The sequence below is a fragment of the Impatiens glandulifera genome, chromosome 2, assembly GCF_907164915.1.
Source record: "Impatiens glandulifera chromosome 2, dImpGla2.1, whole genome shotgun sequence".
NCBI classification, from domain to species: domain Eukaryota; kingdom Viridiplantae; phylum Streptophyta; class Magnoliopsida; order Ericales; family Balsaminaceae; genus Impatiens; species Impatiens glandulifera.
In genome coordinates, this window is record NC_061863.1 from 30748193 (window position 1) to 30761845 (window position 13653).

A 13653-nucleotide genomic window follows, 5' to 3' on the forward strand; every position below is an offset into this window, starting at 1 on the left:
AAGAGGGGAGAGTTTCTTTTATACACTAAGAAACTTCTCCAACTCCCATCATCTTCCGATGTGGGATTTATGCTAATTGTGAATATAGTTTCTTTTATATACTAAGAAATTTCTTTCACTCTCATCATCTTCCGATGTGGGATTTATGCTAATTGTGAATATAGTTTCTTTTATATACTAAGAAACTTCTTTCACTCTCATCATCTTCCGATGTGGGATTCTAATTGTGCCAAAAACAACATCAATAACGTCCGTTTTTTTAGACATTATAGGATCTTATTTTAATAGTAGTGTATAGTATAGAATTGAAGAAAATATATATATATATATATTCCAAGTGAGAGACCTCGGTTAATTAATTCCAAAATTTGTGTATATATTATTTAATAATTGTATATTATTTATTATCATAATAAAGATTAAAGTCTAATTAAAAGAATTTATTTAAAGTATATATATAAATATTTTATTAGATTACTTAGACATATAAAATTAATATGGAGATATATTTGTGTAGAAGTAGAAATATCATTTACTATTTCGATTATATGCCTAATAGTAAATGAGTATATTAGGGCTAGGTCCACAACTCATATATATAACATACTTATTATGTTAAACTAATCATACCTTGTTCATTCTCAAAAACACTTAAAGGTTATCGATAGAATGTTGGAAGAACTAAGCCCCACCCACATTAGACACTTCGATCCATATAAAAATTCAGATTTAGAACTGGGAGATCTAAGATGGAGAGAATATTTAAAATACGACGGTTCTTCATTACTTATCCAGGTACGTTTTTACACCAACATTTTAATTATTCTAATTTATCGACATAAAATATAAGATTATAAACTTAAAAAATAAAAATCTAAATTAAAGATTCTAAACCTATAAATATTATCTACATCTGTCTATCTTGTAACTTTTTTTAATTTGGCTTTTGAATGATGATAGATTTGACCTATTACATGTCATTTGAAAAAAACAAATCTATTGTTTATGCTTGAAAAAAAAAGTGAGATAGAATTCTAAGGTCCTTTCCTCCACCCATTTGAGTTTCATCATATTTTGATTTGATTAGTAATAAAAGAAAATACATTTATTTAATTATTGGTTGCATTGCTTTATTAAATGTCGGTGTGAGTGGTAAGTGTTCATCAATCGTCTAATTAATAAAATATGATTTAAGTTGCTGAATTTAGCTTATTAGTGGTGGCCTCATCATTAATTGGGTTGACAACTATATTCATATGTTGTGCAATTGAATTTTTTAATTTATAATTACTCTAACCACTAATTTTGTTGTTACATTGTTTTCGGTAATATATATTCTTTTTTTGTAAGAGCATCCGCAGCGCAAATGACCTCTGTCCTCTTATTTTGTCAAATTAATGTTCCACCTCAGCATAAAGCGGGCACATATTGAACTTGGGCAAAACACTCCAATGCTTCTGTCCGCCCTCTTATCTAAATAATTTAAAGGTGTTTTAAATAAATAACTAATTTATACTATTATAACTAATATTCCTATATTATTGGAAAATTTAAGAATTTAAACTTTAAAACGTGTTAATATAATTAATAGAAAAATATACTAATTTATTTGAAATATATATTTATTAATTAAATATATATATAACTAATATTAAATAAATTGAAATATAAAATATTTTTATAATTTAAAATATATTATATTATTAAAAACATTATAAGAATAAATTTGAGAATATATAACTAATATTCCTATATTATAGGAAAATTTGAGAATATATAACTAATATTTCTATATTATAATAAAATATAAAATATTTTTATAATTTAAAATATATTATAATATTATTATAATTTAATATATAATTAATATTCCTATTTTATAGTAAAACTTTAAAATATATATTTATTTAATGTTATTATAATATTATTTAAAAATAGTAGAAAAAAATATTATAATTAAATATATAACTAATATTCCTATATTATATAATATATTATATTATATAATCATGAAAAAGTCAGAAGAGGGCATGACCGGCATAGAGGGCACTGCCCTCTTTTTCCTTTTATCTACAATGCAAAAAATGAAAAAAACCAATGACCTGCCCTTTTCCACACTGTCCGATGCGGGCACAGGTCATGCGTTGGAGATGCTCTAAGGCCCTCTATCAAATAAACGTATCTTTCAATGATTTTAGAATAAAATTAAACAAATGATGAGTTCATATTTTATTTTAAGGCCCTCTATCACATGTGCCTGCCAATTTATTTCTCCTATTGGTGTAAAGGCATTTGAAATGGAGGCTGGATCAAATTTGACATTAAAGTCCATGCATGCTAGTGTTTTGAATTTGTCCGGTATTACAAAATTTTCGCAGTCACTGGTTTTAGTTTTATACTATTTTGGGTTTGTCTCTTTCAGTGCATAAGACATCTTAAGATATAATTTATGTCCCTATTTTGAAATAACTTATGGGTCAGAATTCGATCTAAATTTAAATAAGAAAAGATAAATAAATATATATATATATATATATTCCAATTATTTTTAAAATTAAAGAAGAATTAACATTACCAACATGCATACCCCAACCTGTATGATCCTTATTTAAACTCAATTGTCCAATTGTTAGTTGGAGCACGAACATAAATTGGTTTTTAGTCATTTGATGCTCTAATTATTAATTATTGTGTTTTTTTTAATATTTTCTACCTACATACATTTAGTACATATGTTTTAATTGAAATGACATTACCTTATTTTTATTTAATTGACACAAGTTGTATTACCTTGATTTAGAAAAAAAAAATTATATAAAGAGTCAAATAGAGAAGATGCTTATATATAAAAAGGTGGAGAAGAGAATCAAGTGATTTTATTTCATATAAAATAATAAAGAATTCACCTAATACTTTATGTGACAATTAAAAAAAATAGAGTAATGCCACGTCATCTAAAATAGAAGACTAAATATTCGTTTATTACAAACCAAAAAAATAAATGTTAGATAATTCCTGACTAAATAATTCAACTCAAAATTTGAGTTCTATATATATATAAAATCATATATATATATATAGGGAGAGAGAGAGAGGTGTTTTATATACGTGTTTATCATATTAATTCTCTCTCCTAAACTTAAAGTTATTACAAGGCGTCTTTAGCAGTCTGACCTTCAAACAAATCTACCGGCGTCGGGGAAGAGGTGAAAATCGGCGCCGAGGAAGACCAAGCATGTTATTTCCTCCTTTAAATTTCTGAATTCCTGAAATTTTGAGGTGCATTCAAGTTGGACCTCGGACTTCTCTAATGTTTAAAATTGCCTGATAAATTATTTAATTCCGACTTAAATAGGCCCATAGACTTTCTCTCTTGTACATGTTTTACTTCAAATTTCCAAATTCGAATTATTTTTAAAGAATTTTAATACATTTAACCCCTGGACTATTGTTAATGTCTAATTTGATCCAATAACTTTATATTCATCCAATTTTGGATATAAAATTTCAATTTCCAACTTTTGAGAAATTTCTTAAGGCTTGTTTGATTTCTTTTATAACAAACAACCTTGTTTCTTCAATTGGAGCCTCTAAATGTCTTTAGACAAATTCCAAAATTTTAGGGTTGATCAAAAATATTATTTCCAACGATAATAATATTTTTTTCATAAAGTTTTTGGGGTTTGTTTGAGATATAGATAATTTTAGAATGATCATATCTCGAGCTCCATAGCCCATAAATTATAAAAATTTTGTGGTAGGTTCATAAAAATATTGTTGACCTCGTGGAAATTTCCATAATTTTCGGAACACCTTCAGTAAAACACTCATTTTGTGGGATCATATCAGGCGTCTTGAAACCCCGAAAAGTTCCATAATTGAGTGCGAAGTATTTCTAAATTTATGTTCAACATGCACAAAAACTATCAAGATATTACAAATCTTTTGGAAAAATTCTCAATTTTGGTTGTTACTTACTTCGGTTGTCTAATTCTACTCTTCATTTCATAATCCACATTCTTAATCATTAACGTGAAAGGATTAACAGTCTATGTCAACAAGCAAACTTTCGAGCAAATTGACAAATGCGAGATTTCACATTGTGGTTCACATGTGTACCCAAGGAGAGCATTCGAAATTCCATTTCATCTTATTTAAGTCTATGAAAACCTAACGAGAGTCCATAATCAACTTTGGACTAAGCATTAGGAATCCTGTTAAAATAGACTTAAGACACAATAAATGGAAATCAAGAGAATTCTAATGACTTGATGCTAACCTTTATTGAAATTTAACCAGAGCTAGGATTACTTCTTCTCGATTGTTGACAAAGTTAGGGCATACACAAGGAAAAAAATTTTAAACTTAGAATGTAAACGTATAATGTTCCTTCACAAACAATGGTCAACTACATTTAGTAGAGATTATCCCATGGCATATACACATAAGAAATAGTTATTGTGACCCTTTTCTCATGCGTAACCAAGCACCGCACCAGACCATTAATTCGTGAATACTATATTTTCTTTATTTAGTTTAATTTTGAAGTATACTAAAGTGACAACTATTAAAGTCAACCGAATTATTACGTTTTTGAACACGTACTAATCTGGAACATGTAACCAAAGCTCAATAAAAATTCGAAAATCCACAAATTCAATACTTTGAAACTCATTAGTATTAAACTATGTTTAGACCTGATCTTTTCTTGTTACGGGAGTATGTAAGCAGCCTGTCATGAGTGTGTTTTCAATAAAACTAAAATTCAATTTCTTTTGTTAAAACAAAAAATAAAACATGATTCCCCAACACGAAAGTCCAAAATAAATACTAAATAATATAACCCCGTGTCAGTACTAAGGGCATTTCAAATGAAAAATCTATCACACCCTCAACAAATTTAAGTCAATTGTCACTCCATCAGAAACTAAAATCCCCCATCTTAAATCAATTTCCACTCCAACAGAAATTTAAGACACATCAATCCCCAACAGAGTTTGAGTCAATTGTCATCCCAGCAGAAACTTAAATCACAATCTATCAACATGTTCAAAACTACATTCGACCTGATTTCGTCTTTTATGAGAGTATGTAAGCAGCTTGTCACGAGCTCGGATTTAATAAACTTAACAACACAAAACTCTTATGTCAACACTAAGGACATTTTTATTAAAAATAAAAATGGTATAATTGATATAACTAATGATTAAAAATAAATTACTCAATTTATTTTAAAAATTATTCTCAATACCCAACCATCTTCACAGTCACATCGTATTTTATGAATTTAAAGATAAATAAATTAATTATTTTTATATAAATATATTATGAATTAATTTTTAAATAGGTTGTTATATATATATATATATATATATATATATATATATATATATATATATATTTATATTTATATTTAATTATAGAAATTATAAATTGGATTATTTTTACAATTTTTTGTATAAAAATATATAATTGATATAATTAATAATTAAAAATTAAAAATTAAAAATAAATCACTCAATAAAAACAAAAAAATTATTTTCTATACTCAACTATTCTCTATCCCCTCTTATTAAGAAAAACAAATATTTAAATAAATTAATTCATTTTTATATAAATATATTATGAATTAATTTTTAAATATGTTGTTATATATATAATTATATAAATTATAAAATTATTAATATAAATAAAATCTATAAGAAGTTGTCAACTATAAGAATTTTGTTAATAAGAATAATATTTTGCATATAAAATTTAAGATGGTCAAATTTACTTAAAATACACTAATGCATCCTAGAATTAGCATTGGAATTGAAATTGGAGGGTCCAATTCCAATTCTTATGTTTGTTAGACACTTTAATATCAAGAATTAGAATTAGAATTAGAATTTCAATGCAATTGAATATATTTTGATAATTTTCAATTCTAATTTTTTTAGGTCCGAATTGTAATTACAAATTTAACATGTTTTTCACGTTTTTGACATGTTTCACACATTAAACATGTTTAACACGTTTTTCACACGTTTAAGATGTTTTCATGTTTTTGACAGGTTTAACACGTTTTTGGCACGTTTAACACGTTTTTGACACGTTTAACACGTTTAATTTAACACATTTTTGACACATTTAACACGTTTTTAACACGTTTAACACGTTTTTTACACGTTTAACATATTTTTCACATTTTGCACGTTTTAGCACGTTTAATAAGTTTTACACATATCTGGCACATTTAACATGTTTTTGACATGTTTTCACGTTTTTGACACATTTAACACGTTTTTAACACATTAAACATATTTATCATGTTTTTGGCACGTTTAACACTTTTTTTTTTACGTTTTTGACATGTTTACCACATTTTTGAGACGTTTAATAAGTTTTTCATATATTTGGCACTTTTAACACATTTTTGACACGTTTTCATATTTTTAACATGTTTAAAACGTTTTTAACACATTAAACACGTTTAACGCGTTATTGACACGTTTCACATGTTTTTTTACGTTTTTGACACGTTTGACACATTTTAACACATTTAACATGTTTTTAACACATTTAACACGTTTTGACACGTTTAACACGTTTTTGCACGTTTAACAAGTTTTTCATTTTTTTGGCACGTTTAACACGTTTTGGTATGTTTAACCCATTTTTGGCACGTTTAACACGTTTGATAAATTTTGGCACATTTACCACATTTTGACATGTTTAATACGTTTTGGCCCGTTTAACACACTTGTGACATATTTAAAATGTGTTAAATATGTCAAAAATGTGTTAAACATGCCAAAAACGTAAAAAAAAATGTGTTAAACGTGTCAAAAATATGTTAGACTTGTCAAAATGTGTTAAACGTACCAAAATCATGTTAAACATGTTAAAAATATGTTAAACGTGCTAAAATGTGTAAAACGTGTTAAACATGTCAAAAATGTGTTAAACGTGCCAAAAATGTGAAAAACGTGTTAAACTTATCAAAACATGTGAAAACATGTTAAACATATTAAAAATATCAAAAACATGTTAAATGTGTCAAAAACGTGAAGAACATATAAACGTAAAAAACGTGTTAAACGTGCCAAGACATGAAAACATGTACGTGTCAAGAATGTGTAAAATGTGTGAAAATGTGTTAAACATGCCAAAAACGTGTTTAACATGCTAAAAACGTGAAAAAATGTTAAACGTGTGAAAAACATGTTAAACATGTCAAAAACCTACCAAAAACGTGAAAATGTGTTAAACTTGTCAAAACGTGTAAAAATATGTTAAATGTATTAAAAATGTTAAAAACGTGTTAAACATACCAAAAACGTGAAAAACATGTTAAACGTGAGAAAATGTATTTTAAGTGTGAAAACGTGTTAAACATGTCAAAAACGTGTTAAACGTGTAAAAAAATATGTTAAACGTGTTAAACATGTCAAAAACGTGTTAAACGTGTTAAACGTGTTAAACATGTCAAAAACGTGTTAAACGTGTTAAACATGTCAAAACGTGTTAAACATGTCAAAAACGTGTTAAACATGTCAAAAACGTGTTAAACATGTCAAAAACGTATTAAACGTGCCAAAAATGTGAAAACATATTTAAGGAGTTAACATTTTAAACCGATATTTTATTTTACAAACATAGGAATTTGAATTGAATTACAATTCTATCATTTTCCCAAACATAGGAATTGGAATTGAATTACAATTCTATAATTTTTCAAACATATTAATTGAATTGTAATTCAATGCCAATTCTCATGAAATTGAAATTAAAATTCCAATGATAATTCCATTGACAATTCCAATTCCAATTTCCCCTCATCAAACGCACCCTTAAAAGTTCTTTCATATATTATGTTCAAAATCATTAAACAAAGAAGAAACAACTTTATATTAATTGTTTTCTGATTTGGCATATTTGACATAGAATAACAAATAAATATTAATTAAAATTAATATTTTTTTTTATTTATTTAGGATGAGTGATTATGAAAGCTATAATTATAAATCACGATTAAATGTATGGAAGTTTTGGTTTATACATTCTTCTTAGTCTCGATTTGAAGAATAATTTTTTTTGCTATATTTTTTTAGGAACCGCCTAAAGTTTGAACTAAAAAGATGAAATAATTTTTTGTTATCTCAATTGAAGTAACAAGCCTCGTAATATGGAAGGCTCGTTACTTCAATTAGTCCCCATGTTTCTCGAATGAATCTCTTAGTTGTTGAGAAGTTGCCCAAAATAGTATATAAGGCATACCAGTAAAACTTACTTGTAAACCAGATATAAAAATGACGACTAGGGTTGTTGTTTTCACAGTATATAAAGCATACCAGTAAAACTCACTTGTAAACCAGATATAAAAATGACGACTAGGGTGGTTGTTTTCACACTTTGTAAGCTGAAAAATTATTATCACTCTCGTCTCTTAACATAATGATAAATTTGATTATTCATTTAGCATACCAAATTTTATTTGGAAAATGTTCTATAAATAAATATAAATAAATGTATCCAATAAACAATAATATATGAGTAGATTGAAAAGTTATTTTCCAAACGAAAATAATTTAGAATTTTAATCAATGAGTGTCATCTCATAAATAAAGAGGATTAGTTTATGCAAAACATTTTGAAATTTTATTAATAGAGATGAATAAAGACATAATTTGAACTTCTTTATTTATATTTTCAGCATTAAAAAATTATTTTTTATCAATATTTTCATCCATTAAAAAAAATATTAATAAAAATCCACGTATAGTAGTTCTGAAGAAGATAATTGAAAAAAAAAACTATATGTATTCTATAAAAAGTTAATTTTTACAAGTATGATGCTAACTATATTCTTTTTATGTGGCTTTTTTTATAATGACTAAATTCTAATGAATGTGATAGAAATATAGCAAATGATTTAAAGAAAAATAAATTGCAAATATTTTATTCAACTTTTACAAATTATAAGTATTTTCATATTTTAGATTTGTCTGTTTAAATTTGTAATTTCGATCACTTAACATATAAAAGTCAAAGAACAGTAGAGCTTAAAACATTGGAAATGATCCTAGGCAGAATGCATAAAAATTTGTATAGTGTAAAGTAACAAATAAATTGAACAAATAAGCACAAACAAGTAGAGTTCTAGATTATTGGTTCGCAACTAGTTCATTAAAATTTACAATTTGATTTATGGGGCTCCTTTTTTCCAATTACTCCTATCGGCTGAGAAAGGATCTGGGAAAAGAGGAGCTAAAAAATAAAATAAAATCTTTAAATGAACTAGTTGTGAAGTGAAAACCAAGAATCTCAATCCAAAACAGAGTAGATATATGGATGATGAAAGTTACTATAGTAGGAACAAAAGTGAAGATCAGTTTCCAGAGCAACAAGGATCATTCTACAGCAAAGTTGATTTTAGCTTGATCTGGAGGTGTTATCTAAATAAGCCAACATAAAAGTGGTTAATAACTTCATTCATGATTAACCCTGACCGGAGCATGACAGAAAAAGTAATTCTACAAATTTATCATTCAAAATCCAAATGATAGATAAGTAAGAAAATGTTTTCAAATGAACACCTTCTATGAGTGAATATGCAGTTTAGTTCAATGATTATTATACTAAAAAAACAATGAATGTGCAAATCAAACAAATATGTGTTTTGTTTTGCAAATTATTCAGTCGAAACACATGTTAAATTAAATTCGAATTTTACCATTTAAGTTTATAGTAAGCAAAATAGAACCTGAGATGATAAACTAGTGAGTGAAAAGTAAAGTCTTGAGGGAGTACTCTCACCAAGCAGGAAATCAAATCCAAAATTAAGTTTTTTACATTTCCCAAAAATATATTAACATTCTAACCTTAAAGAGAAAGAGAGAACCCATTGATTCTATTAAGTATCGACATTACCCTAACCCAGAAAATGCAGTCAGTCATCGAAGAAGGAAGGTAGTTGATACTCTGCCCTGTGGGCTCTTCTTGCTGCAGTTGTTCAAACACTCCAATAGTCTCTTTCCTCTCTGGCTTGGCATGCTCTTCACCAGCCTACGCGCTTGTTTCCTCCGGCTCGAATCATCTTCTTGGTTCTGCTCCGACTGTCGTTTAGAAGAAGATGCAATTTTTCTTACTGAAATTGCACACAGACTGTTAGTTGATTCCCAGATGAATTTTCAAGAACAATTACTCAGTTTAAAGAAAGTTAACTCACCTGCTGGTTGTTCTTCTGTATATATATCTGGGCTACAAGGTCTGACTGGAGTTGATAATTTGTCCTTCTCCTTCAGTATAGTTTCAAATTCACTACAATTCAATTTAAATGAATTCTCCTTCAAAACTGAAGGAGAAGAAGGGACAGTCTCATTTTTGTTAGGAGTTGTTCTGCCAATCCCTCCAAAGTTGCTTGTACCAAATGAAAATGTAACATCCACCTTTCGAATATCATCAGCTTTAACTTCAGGAACTTCAATATTATCAAATCTTGGGATTCCAGAAACTTGGTCAGCACTCTCAAGAACCGATTTGGGTGAAGTGTTTGTAGTATTTTTGGGTTTCTTTTCAGACTTGATGAAAGATGAAAACCAGGGAGTTCCCATCTTAGCATAGAAAAGGATGTAGGCTTCTTCAGAAAGCACAACTTCCTCTTTAACCCTAGTAACCCTTGAATCATCCATCTTGTACCATTCGTCTGGCGAAAAACGAACACAGGAATAATAATGCCCACAACCAAAAGCTGTTCCTTCATGGACCACAATAGCATACAAATAATACTTTAATTCCATCTGCATTCGTAAACAAACAAAAATATAAAAAATGCATTTCCCCACAATTGAAAGCCATGACAAAATTTAAAATTCACTCACATCAGAATTCCTAGTGTAAGGGCTTAGATCCAACTCCAAAGGAAATTTCACATGCTTGTCAATCTTATCAACATAAGAGCCGTCATTTTTAAATCTCTTCAGATGGAATGCAGCAATTGAAGGAGAATTTTCCAATTCAAGCTGCTTCTCAATAGAAACTACTTCCTTGCAGCTTTCACAAGTAAACCTTGTATCTGCAACTTCAATCATTTCAACATCAGTAAAAGATTCCAAAGCATTTAGGAGACTATCCACGTTTCCAATCTCTATACTAAGGTCAATCATAGGTTCAAATGTGTCAGAACAGTGACCACATTCGCAGCATTGAATTCTGCTAACAAGACTACCGCCAAAAACCTGTTTAACAATGCTTTTTTCATCTAAAAATCCATCTGTTGATGGAACACAACTTTCAAGCCTAGCTAAAAAGCACTGAAGAAATTCATGGGCATCTTCCTGTTGAAATCTATCGAAGTCAGATGAGATATAGCTCAAGTTCTTAACAAGTTTCCACGGTGACACAACCCTTCCAACAGCAGCAACTGCGTCATCAATATGATACAGAAGAGTACACATCAAACAAAAGCCTTCGTTATAACTTTCACACGGTTTGACATGGTCAACTGATTGAAGACCCTGAATGAGAGGTACGGTATGCGTAAAGCATTGCAAAACCGCATTTAGAAAACAAGTATTTCCTAAATTTGCAAAACCTGGACCCTGCAATTCAACCAAGGCTAAAAATTGAAACACCTAAAAAGAAAAGCCAATGAAAAAGAAAAATTCAAGATTTCAATCAAGCCAATGCACACGATTTGTATATGAAACTTACCACCACGTTAGGTTTGATCTGATCGAACGAATACTCGATGTTCAAGGGATCCAGTGACTTCATACCGCCAAGATTCCATGTTCTTTCAAGTTCTTCTTCCTCTGGGGAAGCTTCCGCGTCTAGAAAAACCACCGGTTGGAACTGGTCGGTGGTGCCTTCAGACAGATAGATGGGAGCGGGTGAATTTGATGAAGAGCCGTTTAGGGTTTCCTTGATAACTAAAGAATCAGAAGACGGCGTCCCAAATCGATCAATTTCCATGAGTTGAACCATTGTGACTCGATAAGAGAGAGGGAGGAGATTGGTTGGAGGGTTTTGTGAAAGTTAGGGTTCAGAAAGAAGAGAAATTTGAGCTAAACAGGAAATTGAAGGTAGAGAAGAATTGGTGAAGGGCGTAACTTTATAAGTTTGAGAAGTGGATTCGAGTGAAAGAAAGAGGAGGGAGAGCGAGCAATCGAAATTTCAGTCGAATGTATCGGATTTTTGAAAAGGGAGGGAAACAGGCCGCTATTTCACTTTTCAGCCATTAACCCCTTTTCACCCGGATTATGGATCGATCATCTTTAATAACCATCCGATTACAATTTTTAGGATTACCAACTATATATTACTTTACTTTGCAAAAATTTATAACAAAATAAAATAAATAACGATTATTTTATTATATTTTATTTTCCTATTTTTTCTCTTTTTATTTTTCATTTTTTTTAATTCTAGACAATGGATTATTTCAAACTCTTATTGATTTTTAAAAAATATTATCTTATAAAATGATAAATTATTTGAGTTTTTATAAGTAATTGAATTATTAAAATATTTTTTAATAGTTTAAATGATTTATGATTAGAAAAAAAATGTAATAATTTTTTTTTTTTGATAAAAAAATAATAAAACCAACACCATACGAGCTTTTTTTTTTATATATATATACAGTTTCTTTAACGTTATATATGAATAATAAGAGCCATTCGATTACTTTTTAAAGATTAATCTAAAGGTTTGCAAAAATGGAAAAATCGATCATTTAAAATTTATTTTATTTTCGTTGTTACTTTTGCGTTGTTGGTAAACTTTTTATATAATTTTTCTTTTAAAATTAAAACATATAATTATGTACTTTATTAGTAAACAACAAACACTCCAAATGTTGAGCAACTATTTTAGAAAATAAATTATATATGAGAATCAGATCTTCTAATATTTCTGAATATGGTATTTCCGTGTTGCAGACCAATCAGATTTCACTAGTATTATTATATTAATAAATCAATTATCAGGTTGAAAGAGAGAGAACTGGGACCCGGATTTTATTATGGGTTCAGTCGAATTGCCATGTAAAACAGAATGAAGAGAGATGTATTGAGTGAAGTATCATTCGCTTCACTCGTCATGTAAAACAGAATGAAGAGAGACACGATTGAGTGAAGAATCCTCTGCTTCACTCGCCATGTAAAACGGAATGAAGAGAGGCACTATTGAGTGAAGCATCCTCCGCTTCACTCGTCATGTAAAACGGAATGAAGAGAGGCGATATCGAGTGTAAGAATTATAAAATAGTGTTTAGAAAGTTTAATGTGTTTTTTATGTATTAATAAAAGTTCAAGGACTATTGTAACTTTATCCCTTTTATAAATGGGAAGTTTTATAATGAAATAAGTCGGTGATTTTTATTCTCAATCTTCAAGATCCTCTTTTCCTTATATTGGGTTTTAAACTTAACTCAAAGAAACAAACGATTTCATGGTATCAGAGAAGGAAAACTTTGAAGATCAAGAAGTTGAAGATAAAGAAGAAGCGTTCGACAATAGTTCTTCGTCGTCAACCGATTATTCACAAAATGAAGATGTAGAAGAAACGGCTAACAATAGTTCTTCATTGTCGACTGATTATTCGTTAACCGATCAAATAATGGCCGATAAGAAGCGATATGATAATGATCAAAAATAAAATTATACG

General features: G+C 28.6%; 1 protein-coding gene across 1 annotated transcript; it reads right to left on the reverse strand.

Moving 5' to 3' along the window:
- Window positions 1-9693: 9693 nt before the first annotated feature.
- On the reverse strand, window positions 9694-12247 carry LOC124926242 (ubiquitin carboxyl-terminal hydrolase 20-like). Its single transcript, XM_047466436.1, has 4 exons — window positions 11698-12247; window positions 10866-11585; window positions 10214-10784; window positions 9694-10132 (listed from the first exon to the last, which is right to left on the reverse strand). Exons 1-4 carry the CDS (start codon window positions 11968-11970, stop codon window positions 9939-9941), a joined length of 1758 nt encoding a protein of 585 aa, XP_047322392.1. The 5' UTR covers window positions 11971-12247; the 3' UTR covers window positions 9694-9938.
- Between the last annotated feature and the right edge of the window lie 1406 nt (window positions 12248-13653).

Coding starts and splice junctions, on each gene's coding strand:
- LOC124926242 (XM_047466436.1), bottom strand. CDS start 11,970: ATGGTTCAACTCATGGAAATTGATCGATTTGGGACGCCGTCTTCTGAT. Junction 10,785..10,865: donor CTTACACTAGGAATTCTGAT/GTGAGTGAATTT, acceptor TTACGAATGCAG/ATGGAATTAAAGTATTATTT. Junction 10,133..10,213: donor TACAGAAGAACAACCAGCAG/GTGAGTTAACTT, acceptor GTGCAATTTCAG/TAAGAAAAATTGCATCTTCT.